This window comes from Nicotiana tomentosiformis, chromosome 6 (genome assembly GCF_000390325.3).
Source record: "Nicotiana tomentosiformis chromosome 6, ASM39032v3, whole genome shotgun sequence".
Classification (NCBI taxonomy): domain Eukaryota; kingdom Viridiplantae; phylum Streptophyta; class Magnoliopsida; order Solanales; family Solanaceae; genus Nicotiana; species Nicotiana tomentosiformis.
In genome coordinates, this window is record NC_090817.1 from 91,489,260 (window position 1) to 91,501,992 (window position 12,733).

The 12,733-nt window shown below is 36.8% G+C and overlaps 1 protein-coding gene and 1 pseudogene across 1 annotated transcript; one reads left to right on the top strand and one right to left on the bottom strand.

Annotated features, from left to right (window-relative positions):
• Positions 1–8,544: 8,544 nt before the first annotated feature.
• LOC138893368 (cytochrome P450 89A9-like) lies at positions 8,545–9,851 on the bottom strand. Its single transcript, XM_070177582.1, has one exon. It carries the CDS (start codon positions 9,824–9,826, stop codon positions 9,089–9,091), a length of 738 nt encoding a protein of 245 aa, XP_070033683.1. The 5' UTR covers positions 9,827–9,851; the 3' UTR covers positions 8,545–9,088.
• Positions 9,852–10,338: 487 nt separating this feature from the next.
• Positions 10,339–12,366, top strand: LOC138894969 (uncharacterized; annotated as a pseudogene).
• Positions 12,367–12,733: the final 367 nt, after the last annotated feature.

A 12,733-nucleotide genomic window follows, 5' to 3' on the forward strand; every position in this document is an offset into this window, starting at 1 on the left:
TGTGTGCCTTGTTTTCATCCCTGAGGTAGGTTCACATCATCTATTTGGCCGATTTATTCGTTATGTGGGCTTGGTAGTCCTTCTCCAGAGTTCATTTTTATTATGTATCGCATTCGAGTTGGAGCTTGTTGGCGCGTTATGGGCGTCATATAAGAGTTTTGGCAGTGTCTGAGATGACTTATTGCCTGAGCAGCTTGTACTGGGTGAGACGAGGTTATTGGACCTGAAATTTGAGCAATCAGATTTATATAAGGTTCATTAAAGAGAAAAATATCGTTATTCAATTCAGAATGAGGTAATGGTTCTTGTCAGGAGGAGATACTCCATGAATTATAGATTCGGCAGGTGTATATGAGTTTCTACGCATCTCTTTTGTCGTGGCAGCATTGCGAGAGTTGGAACAGGACTTACATGTGTCATGAGGTGTATTGTGGGCATCAGATTTGTGGAATCTCAGCTATTGTGGTCGGGGAATGTTATTATGGACAACAGACTTATGTGGAGCATGGTGTGATTTCGTCATAGATGCATGATCATGTTTTTGTACATTATGTGGTGATTGGTACGGTGTCCGTGTGTTAGGATCAGGCCTTGTAAAGAAATTCGTAAGTCAGAACTTGGTTCTAAAGCTTGTTAGCTAAGGTTATAGGGAGGATTTTCAGTCTGGCTCGAGCTAATGTGTTCAACTGGAATGTGGTGGCACAGGTAGATGCACGAGGTGTTAAATAGTGATTTTGGACAACTCACGAGAAGTCCTTAGCACATTCGAGGATGAACATATGTTTAAGTGTGGGAGAATGTAACGACCCGACCGGTCGTTTTAAGCTCTAGCGTGTTGTTCGGCGGTTTGAAGCCTAGATTAGATTCACCTCAGGTGTTTTGACTTGTACGTGTAGTAGGAATCGAATCTTAGGAAGTTCGGAGTTGATTTGGAAAGAAAATTCTGATTTCGGAAGCTTTAAGTTGGAAGAATTGGCTAAGATTTGACTTTTAAGTAAACGACCTTTGAAACGGGATTCAAAGGTTCCAATAGGTTCGTATGATGATCGAACCCGGGTGCATTTCGACGCTTATTATGGGAGGTTGGTATTTTAAAATTTTAAGAAATTCTTAAGTTTGACTTGAAGTAGATTTTAATATTATCGATGTCTGTTTGGGGTTCCAAGCCTTGGAATAGCTTCCTTATGTCATTTATGACTTGAGTGCAAAATTTGAGGTCAATGAGACTTGATTTGCTAGGTTTCGGCATCGAATGTAAAAGTTTGAAGTTCTAAAGTTTATTAATCTTGAATTGAGGTGCGATTTGTAGTTTTAGTGTTGTTTGATGTGATTTGAAGGCTCGACTAAGTTCGTATTGTATTTTGGGATGTGTTGGTATATTTGGTTAAGGACCCGAGTGCCTCGGGTGAATTTCGGATGGTTAACGAATTGATATTTTGGACCTAAGAAATGCTGAAGCTGGGCAGCAACTGGTGTGATCGCTTATGCGATGTCTTGGTCATAGAAGAGACATCGCAGAAGCGAGGTCGAGCTCGCAGAAGCGGAATGGAAGGGGCAAGGCAGTGGTCACAGGTGCGAAGAAATTCCTGCACCTGCGGAATCGTAGAAGCGAGAATTAAGACGCAGAAGCAGTGGATCCGCAGATGCACGTTTGGCCATCGCAGAAGTGCCTGCGCAGAAGCGAAAATGCTTTTGCAGATGCGAGGTCTCAGCTGGGCAGTGTGCTCCGCAGATGCATATTTTGGCTTGCAAAAGCGAGGCTGCAGATGCACAAATATGTTCGCAGAAGCAGAAACTGGGCAGAACATAAGGGGATCGAACTTGGTCATTTCGTCATTTTCATTTGGGATTTTTGGATCTCGGTTCTTGGACGATTTAGAGGTGTTTTCATCATGTAACACAAGATAAGTAATTTTCCACTTGTTGGGAGCTTAATGTAAGGTTTATATGTGTATTTAAGGAGGAAAATTTAGGAAAATTGTGGGATTTTGGTAGAAGACCTAAAATTTATAATTTTAGATTTTGACCACGATTTTGGACATGTAATTAGGAATAAATCTTATATTTGAGTTTGTGGTGTCATGGGTAAAGTTATCTTCGAAAATATTCGGAATCCGGGCACGTGGGCCCGAGGGTTAACTTTATCGACTTTTCGAGCAGAGTTGAAAATTGTTTAAATTGATTAATTATGGATATTAGAATATATTTTAATTGGTTGCACATTGTTTGAATAGTTTTTGATCGACAGGCTTGGGTTTGAGGTGTTAGAGAGGCTTTAGAGCCGGTTATGGAACTTTGGAGCGAGGTAAGTATCCTGTCTAACCTTGTGAGAGTAAAACTATCCCTAGGTGATATTTATTGTTATGTGCAACTATTTGTGGGTGCTACGTACGCACGAGGTGACGAGAGTCCGTACGTAGCTACAACATGTTATGTCCCGGTAGACTTAGGATCTCATCATGTAATATTTGAATTATTTGAACCCATTATGCTATCTTAATTTATTTAAGCTATAATTGAAATTGATTTAGAAGTAAATATATATATACACTAGGCCAAGCCTTAACACTTTGAGTTGTGGGCGAGTTATTTGAGAAACGGTAAGAGTTATATTCATTTTATGCTCATGTGCTGTATTGTAAAAATGTGTCCCGTAATTCGGTGACTTCCTTACTTTTATTATGGAGCGGGCCGAATGCCTTGGTAGTATATAGATGCATCTATGAATCGTGTCCCACGTCCCTCGGCAGTGTACACATTATTCTAGATCGGCCGAACGACCTCGGCGATATCGTGCATTATATCGTTAGTAGTCTGAATGTTCACGAGATAAACCTTCCACTAATGCCTGACATTTTATATGGTATTCCTTATTTATTTGATAATGACACTTGACATTTTTCTGAGTTATTAAGGTAGAATACATTTTTTAGAAATTCATGCTTTAAAAGAAGTAATTGGAAGATTATGTAACTTACACCTCTTGGGTTTGAGGTGTTAGAGACGCTTTGGAGCTGGTTATGAACCTTCTGAGCAAGGTAAGTCTCCTGTCTAACTTTGTGAGAGGGAAACTACCCCTAGGTGATATTTATTATTATGTGCAACTAGTTGTGGGTACTACGTACACACAAGGTGACGAGAGTCCGTACGTAGCTACATCATGTTATGTCCGGGTAGACTTAGGATCTCATCATGTAATATTTGAATGATTTGAATCCATTCTGCTGGCTTAATTTATTGAAGTTATAATTGAAATTGATTTAGAAGTAAATATATGTACACTAGGTCAAACCTTAACACTTTGAGTTGTGGGCGAGTTATTTGAGAAACGGTAATAGTTATATTCATTTTATGCTTATGTGCTGTATTGTAAAAACGTGTCCCGTAATTCGGTGACTTCCTTACTTTTCTTATGGAGCGGGCCGAATGCCTTGGTAGTATATAGATTCATCTATGAATCATGCCGCACGTCCCTCGGCAGTGTACGCATTATTCTGGATCGGCCGAACGACCTCGGCGAAATCATGCGTTATATCGTTAGTAGTCCGAATGTTCACGAAATAAACCTTCCACTAATGCCCGGCGTTTTATATGGTATTCCTTATTTATTTGATAATGACACTTGACATTTTTCTGAGTTATTAAGGAAGAATACATGATTTAGAAATTCATGCTTTAAAAGAAGTAATTGGAAGATTATGTAACTTACAGATTTACCCCATCATTGTCGTATGCTTCATATCTACTTATGTTTTATTATATTATTTTATTGGACCTTTAGTAAGTGTCGATGTCGACCCCTCGTCACTACTTCTCCGAGTTTAGGCTAGACACTTACTGGGTACGCGTTGATTTACGTACTCATGCTGCACTTCTACACTAAATGTGCAGGATCTGACAGGTTCATTCGATGATCACCTTGGCGTGTAGGTGCACCTGTTGAGGAGACTTCATGTGAGATGCATTCCAGGCTACGCATCGTGGTCCACCGAGTCTCCATTGTACTAATTATTTTTTCTGTCTTATTACATTTAGGACAACTGTTGTATTATTATTGTACTCCTTAGAAAAATGCTCATGTACTTATGACACCGGATTTTGGGGGTTCCTACGGGACATTGATGTAGTTGTGTAAATATTATCACTTACTTTGAAAATCTATTTCATACGATTTCATTAAGAAAAAGTTTTGATTTCAATTACTAAAATAGGTAAGTAAGTTGATAGATCACCATTAGCTTGCCTGACGGCGGTGTTAGGCGCCATCACGATCTTTGGCAAATTTTGGGTTGTGACATCTTGGGATCAGAGCGTTAGGTTCACTTAGGTCTCACGAGTCATGAGAAAATCTAGTAGAGTCTTGAGGATCGATACGAAGATATTGGTACACCCGAGCCCTCGAGGCTACAGGGCTATTAGGAGCACTTCCCTTCTTGATTTCCTCATCGTGTAGTTTGATTCCATTGAGGCTTGTGCCTTTATTTCCTTCATACTCAATCTTATGCGACACGAAGCACTTGCTGTCAATTGGACATCGAGTAGTGGTATTGACACTGCAGACGTAGTGCCGGAAGTTTTCCCTGCGTGTTCGGACGAGTTATTATCGTCACTTTGCGGAAGGGTGTTCTATCCTTTCAGATCAGTATCTATACTTCCTATGGTTTTGAGGCTATGCACGGATTGCTAGGTTGTTCTTGAGTTGTTATCGCACCGTGTTGGTATAATGGTAGAGTGCTTATGTATGGATCGCGGCAGTGAATGGCTCGGAAGAAGGATTTCTCAGTACATGATTTATAGGCGCACCTGTTGAGGAGACTTCATGTGAGCTGCATTCCAGGCTGAGTCTCCATTGTAATAATTATTTTATTCTGTCTTATTATATTTGGGACAACTGTTATATTATTATTGTACTCCTTAGAAAAATACTCATGTACTTGTGACAACGGGTTTTGGGAGTTCCTACGGGTTGTTCGTTGATGTAGTTGTGTAAATATTATCACTTACTTTGAAAATCTATTTCATACTATTTCATTAAGAAATTTTTTTGATTTCAATTACTAAAATAGGTAAGTAAGTTGATAGATCACCGTTGGATTGCCTGGCGGCGGTGTTAGGCGCCATCACGACCTTTAACGGTTTTTTGGTCGTGACAATAAATGTCCTATAATTTATTCAACTAATAGAACTAAACCGATAAAGAATTCTTTTAAAATGCAATAATTTAGTCATTCCCAATGACCATCAATTATATTGTCTCTTTTCTCCATTGTTTTGCAATTTTTGCCTTTACCTTACGTAAAGAAAATACAAAAAAAAAAAAACTAACAAACTTGCGTCTTTTCCCTTGATTGTAGCTGCATGATATATAAGGAAAAATAAATTTTACTGCCGCTTCTTAATTCTAATGGATGCGTTCCTAACATGTGCAACTTTTCCCTTTGGTTTATAGGACAAATGTGTTTCTAAGACAAATGCTTAGTAATATTTTTGCTAATTTATATGGAATAAATGCTTACCGTTACAAGAAGGTTTAAGTGCTTACCGATGCTTACCGTTATAAGAAGGCTTCGACTTCTACAAAAAGGCAAATAACTTTGTCTCTCATGTGAATTCTGAAGAAACTAAACCAAAAATGGAGTTCCACTATTTTATTTGCTCATGGAGTACTCAACACTAAGTACCTCATGGCTTTCTTCGCTTCTTTTATTTTTTGCTCAAACATATCTAAGTTAAATATCAGATGATTTACTCAACGAAAGATTATATATGGATATATCTTTTGTTTAAGTATCTTGAGTTCATTATTGACATATTATATTTTTTGTAGCCTTGTGGGTGCGATTCCCGTGTAATATTTTATGCTTTCAATGGGCAGAAATTGACACTATAAAAGGTGTGAAGTCCATAGCTTTTGTTGGAGAATGTAGAAACTAGAAATTTTTGTGCTTGATCTTTTCTTTTATATTTTCCAATGTTAGAGAATGTGGCAGTCTGGCAGATCCCGTTTTCTTCTTTAAAGAGCCTTACAAGGCTTGGCGGCAAGAATCCAAATTAGTCCAATCAATGGTTACCAGATAATAATAGAAGTAAAATACAGAGGCAAACTAATAATATGTCCGAACGTTATTTTTATTTTATTGTTATATTAATTTCTGGACTTTCATGTTTTTCTTATTGTATAATAGTTAGTATTTGATCATTTAATCAATAAAAATAATTCATGATTTGTCCAAAAGTCGAACCAAAGGATGAACACAAATTCACCAATCGCCACAATCGTCTTTAATGCAACTAACCTATATTCACATTGAAAATGAGTTACTCCTTTCATGATATACGAATTTTATATCTTCAGGCCGTATGATTAATTATGGAACAACAAAATTCAGTTATTTTATACCTAATTGCAAGTAAGACTAAATACTTTGATGGGATGGACTTGTCAAATCCAGAAGTAGTAAAACAAAAAATGCATAAGATGCTAGAAATAAATTTTAAAATAGCATATTACGCCTCAAAAAGTTATACAAAATCTTATAATAAGTCAAAAATAGCCGAAATTGTAAAAAATACACTTCTAAATGTGATTACATAGTAATCTCTTTTTTTGCATTTTTCAATAAAATAACAATTATAATTTGTTAAATACTCGAGAAAACCAAAAGGACTCACTTTTGACTACTTTATTAATCAAAACAACTAAGGAGTATATTTATGGGCGCATATTAAACTTACCGAAAAATATAAGGATCATTTTTGTTATTTTCTCTCACATTTTAGGTGGGGTTTTAACAAAAAATGTCGAAAGTTATTTTTGTGAAAAGTGGAGCAAAGAAAAATGATTTTTATGTAACAAAAGAAAATATCGACTTTTGTGTAATGCATACAAAGCTGGATGACCACCCATAAAATTTACTCTTTTTTTAGACCAAATGTCTCTTATTATGAATAATAGTTACCTCTAAATTATACATTTATTAATAACAAATGATATTGTTTACAATAATTAAAATTATTTGTGGACAAATATAAATCAAAGGCATGCTAGAAGAGTTATGTTACATATTCTTTTTCTATAAAATGAAAGCTAACTTTTCTCTATGTGACACTTTTATTCCTTTTTTGTTTTTTATATGTATTTTTTTGTACATTTAATTTACATTTTGCATATGTCTTATATTATATTTTAATCATAAATTTTTATATTTTCTATATCAACTAAATTTATAATGATACATGTATGACCGCGCTTGTAACTTAACTAGTTTCTTTAATAGAGCGGAGGTGCCTTTCCTCTCATTTAACTGCTGTTGCTGTACCAAAGCTTCACAGTGAAGCCTTCGCTCTTTCAAAAGTTTCATGTAAACAAGAATTCAATACAAGAAATATGGTTTTCTGGGACACATTTAGTCGCCCCATAAATTGATAGTGGCGACTCGAACTATAAGAAGTCGCCAAGATAAAGCTCTTTTGCGACGATCTTATTTCGTTTATAGGAAAAAAGATAAAATAAAAAAATTACGCTCTCAGAAAAAAGCCTTCTGTCATTTCTTTTTTATTTCTATGTTCTTCCTCCCGTTTTTGTTGGGTTAAGTCTTCCCCCCAATTTTCACCAAAACAACAATAACACCCCTAGCCAAATGCAACCTCTCTTCTTCTTCTTCCTTTGTTTCCCAGCAGCCGACTAGCATTGTATTTAGTAATATAACAACAACCCAGTATAATCCCACTAGTGGGGTATGAGGAGTGTAGTACGTACGCAGACCTTACCTTTACCCTGGAGTAGAGAGGCTGTTTTCGATAGACTCTCGGTTCACTGAGAGTAATGTGTACGCAGACCTTACCTTTACCCTGGAGGATGCTTACCACTAGAGCAACCCACTCTTGTCATTTGTAATGAGTAATGAACTCGGTAATTTCTGTTTTGTGGCTTTAATGACTACACTCATGTTCGATAATTCCTATTTTTGACAAAACTTAAGTTTTATTTACTATTTTTATTTTTAGTTTGAAAATGCGTGAACTCGTTTGACGATTCATTTGCATTGTTCTGTTGTTACAATACCAGTTTTGATTGATCCTCTTTGCTTGATTAAGCTCTTGAAATCTCGAGCGCAATTTTTTTTCTGCTATAACTTTGTGAAGATTCCCACAGTGCATGAATAGCTGTTTGATAAAATGCCTAAGAGAGAAATTTCCTGGCCATAGGACATCCAATGAATTGGGTCCTCAAGGCAATATGCAATAAGCACGGGTCTAGTGTATGAAGATTGTCATTAGCATAAGTATTAAAGAATTTCAAGTTACGTGCGTGTTTAGGTTGGAAAATGCTGGTTTATGGGATATTCATATCTAAAAAGATTTGACTTTGTTGATATGTACATCACATCATTCCAGAATCAAATCTCAACTTGCATTTTGTTATAACCTATTTCCGCTGCTTTTAAGACTCTACCTCTTGTGCTTTGTTCTCGGTTTTTACTGAGAAGAAGGCAGAAGAATGAAAAATAAAGAACTTGTGTTGTTTGGTGGTGTTAAAGTATATTTACATAAAACCACATCCCTTGTTTTAATTCTTTTTTTACACTCCCCATACTTTGAAATTGTACATACATCTCTAGTTATTTTGTACATAGCTAATACTAGCATTTGGTTATTATAACCATAAGTTACGGGCAGTTATTTAATTCGTCGTTCAATCCAAAGACATACAGATGTTGAAACACCAAAAAGACATCTTCATAATAGTATGAAACAAAATGGTGCTGTATAGAAACATCATTAGCCAAAACACCCTTTCATTTGGTTACCGAATTATGAAATTAAACTGAATGGTACTTGTGGTTTCTATAAGCTCCCCGTACAACACCTGGGACTGATGCGAGCTCGCAATGGATTCTTCATTGTAACGGTGAAATCTGACCCTTCTGTTAGATCAACTTCATCTCCCTCCACAGGCTTCCATTCAAATTGCCAAATCAAATTAGCCACAAAGTACTGTAAATGGAGCATAGCAGAGCCATAGCCTGGGCATATTCTCCTCCCTGCACCAAATGGCATCATCTTGATCTCTCGACTTCCTGTTATATCAAACTCTTGAAGAGTTCCATCTCCATCCACCAAGAATCTCATCGAGCTTATTCCGAAGTGCTCGATGTTGTGCGTCTTTAATTTGCTCTATTTGAAACTCATCGAGCTTATTCCCGAAGCAAATGAGGACAAGGAGACAGAAGATGGCATACTTAAAATGATCAAGTAACATGATCGCTTCCGTGGCAGAATCAGCTGCGGCTGATTCATGAGCAAGAAGGAGCTTTTGAATGAGTATGCCTAGTACCCAAGCTCGGTTCTTGGAGTGGGACTTGATGATGCGAGAGGGATGGAGCATTTCTGAGATGAGGTTTCGACGAAGGAGCCGCCACGTGGGACCATAAGAGCTGGATGCTATTGTCCGCTGGTTAGAGTTGAGAATTTTACTGGTTGTTGAAGCAATTGGCCGATCGGAGCAAATGGCACCTTGCTGAACTAAAGCCTGGTAGGCTAACAAGTGGCTGCTGATGACTATGGATGGAGATGAGTAGCCTATTTTTATGGCGATGATAGGACCATATTTGCGTTTGAGATCTCGAAGCATGAGTTCGAGATCGCGACTAGTTTTTCTTAGCAATGGTAACATCCCAATCACTGGGAAGATAAAGGGACCTGGTGGGAGTTTCTTTGTTTTCTGGAAGAAAAGATTAAAGAGAAGTATGAGGAAGAAAGAGATACAGAATGTGACCACAATGATGAACAAGCTTTCCATTATTCCAGTACTTGTGTTTGTCATCTAAATATTACCAGGACATATGTACTAGAGATAGAGACTTGCTACTTGTGGGTATCAAAGAAAGAAGAGTAGGATGATTAACAGATATTGAAGAAAGGAAAGTAGGAAGAGTAGAATTAAATGTTTCTTTATTATGACTCCCGCGTCCCCTTTCTGTTTGTAATCAAAGTATTTGAACAAGACTGCAAGGGACTAAATGTAACAGGAAATGCCTATATGACATTTTAGTTGCCTTCTGATGACAGCTAGCGTATGGCTAGACTGATTGAAAAATTCTTAAGACTTCTTATTATTAAAAATCTCTATCTTCTCCCACTACTATGGCACGTTACCTTTATAATATTAGTGTTGTATTAAATCTGTTTTAACATGTTAGTTTATACTAGCAGTAATTTTTATGAGATACATGCAGGGAGGTGTGACAAACAAATAAAAAATTACTGTTCTATCTGGATGTGAAGTTGAGCGTGAAAAATCAGTTTTCCCTATAGGAACCAAAATCACTTATTTTGGGGTAAAACAGAGAGACTCTCGTCTTCTTTCTAAAACGTGCAGAGACGTAGGGTATTATATTCCACGGCGACTTGATGAAGTTATTGAAAGAATACAGCTAGAGATATTGCAGATAAAATGCTGATGAACACCACTCTCACATGTAAGCAAACAAAATGGAGACTCTAGCTGATGAGTTGTGGCACTATACAAAACGATTTTTTATTTTTTTAGAAACTCACTGAGCCAATTAATTTGGATTCTCCGGATAGGCCCGTTAAAAGTGTAAAGCATTTCTTGTTGAAGATTTTTTATTTCTAGGACTCGAACTCGAGACATCTAGTTAGAGAGAAAGAATATCAATCATCCCACTTATACCCTTGGATAAATATAGATATCGCAATTTAGTATCAGAAACACACACCGATAGTACTACTTATAAAATAGCAACTTATTTTCAGAGCGAGAAACGACTGCCCAAATCAATCTCACCATTGTTTTCCTCTGTCTTTCATTTCTTTTTCTTTCCAAGAAATGGATTTAAGGAAACTTGTTGGCTTGCTTCTATTAGTTTTCATATCCCATCTGGAGATGCTTTTAAAGAAAATTGCAGTTTCGGTGTTAAGTTTCGTGTGGTTTTCTGATTCTCAAAGATCACCATCGAATAGCAGGAAAATGCAGAGAGTTGTTTCTTCACCAAGAATCAGACTAAAGGATGGAAGATGGCTGGCATACAGAGAAAGAGGAGTCCCAATGGACAAATCCCTTCACAGAATCATCCTTGTCCATGGGATTAACAGCTCCAAAGATAAGGATTTTCTTGCAACCCAAGTATGACTAGCTAACACCCTTTTCAACTTTACTAGTAATACAACATTTTACTTTCCTAATCTTGAAGAATTATCGTCCTAGTCTCCTAAGAATTAAAAGTATGTTTGATGCTCATTTTTTCTCTTTAATTGTTAACATGGTTGTTTTGATATTTCATATTCAGAGAGGGACATCCAATAACAGTTTATTTGTCTCTCCGCTTTTAGCTCCTAAATAATGTTTCCATTAGATTGATCTACTAACTATATTCTTTAGGAAATCCTAGAGGAGATGAGGATATATATGCTACAGTTTGATAGAGCTGGATATGGGGAAAGTGATATAAATCCTAAACGGTCATTAGAAAGTGAAGCTTGTGATATAGAAGAAGTAGCTGATCAAAATTCTATCTAATTTCAGTTTCTGCTGGAAGCTATCCTGCCTGGAATTGCCTCAGACGCATACCACACAGGCTATCAGGCGTGGCTTTTGTTGTTCCAATAATCAACTACAAATGGAACTCCCTTCCTCATGATTTGATCAAGAACGATCATAATAACAAGCTTTGGCGATTAGTAATTTGGCTCGCACGCTATGCTCCTGGGTTACTCTACTCATTTTTTACACAAAAATCGAACAATGTTTTCTCGGGCAATTCTGCATTGTTAAGCAAAAAGGACAGGGAAGTTGCAAAGAATGCAAATAGATCGGAAGTTTTTGACCCGGTAAAGCTCATCATCCACCTCTCTCAAATCAAACATGAGTTTTCGCGAAATGATTATCTTGAAAATTAATTGTCTTAATTAATTTGCAGAAACTTTATCCGAAGCAAAGTGATTTTGAGTCTCTTCTCCAAGACTTCACCTTGGCTTATGGAAAGTGGGACTTTGATCCACTAGAATTTGGTAATCCATTTCCTGATGAAAAAAAAAGCTCAGTTCATATTTGGCAAGGTTATGAGGACAACATAGTACCTTGTCGCTTACAAAGATATGTTTCCAAAAGGCTACCTTGGATTCATTATCATGAAGTTAGTGATGGTGGACATGCGTTGTGGCATGTTGGTCCAATCGGTGAAGCTATCTTGAGGTCCCTTCTGCTTCGTGAACAAGACACATATCGTACAACGCCACAGTGTGGTTGAATGTAATCAAGAATATAGCAAGAAGATTGTTAAGATCATTTAATGAAATTAAATTGCAAGGATCTTTTATTTTTTAATGTGGGTATTTAATTCACTTTTGAGCTTGTTTTCCAATTACAACGCGTACGTTCAGTTTCAGATCTAATGAAGCACATTTACCACCAAAGGATAGTTCTCATAGTACTAACTAAATACCCTCTCTCGATCGAGCTAGTTGCCTTCTTTGATGTTGATGACCCTACTACTTCAATGACTTCTTCCAATTAAACATTCAACAACTCAATATCCCAACAGTTAATATTCATTCATAACAAAAACCTATTAAACATTCAACACAACTAAAGCATGGCATATAGATATAACTAAAGATTAACACCTGGGATCGTCTCAAAACATTGTATGATCTAAACGTCTATTATAGTTAAGCAACTATTGAGGTCAATATATAACAACTGACGGAT

Coding starts and splice junctions, on each gene's coding strand:
- LOC138893368 (XM_070177582.1), bottom strand. CDS start 9,826: ATGACAAACACAAGTACTGGAATAATGGAAAGCTTGTTCATCATTGTG.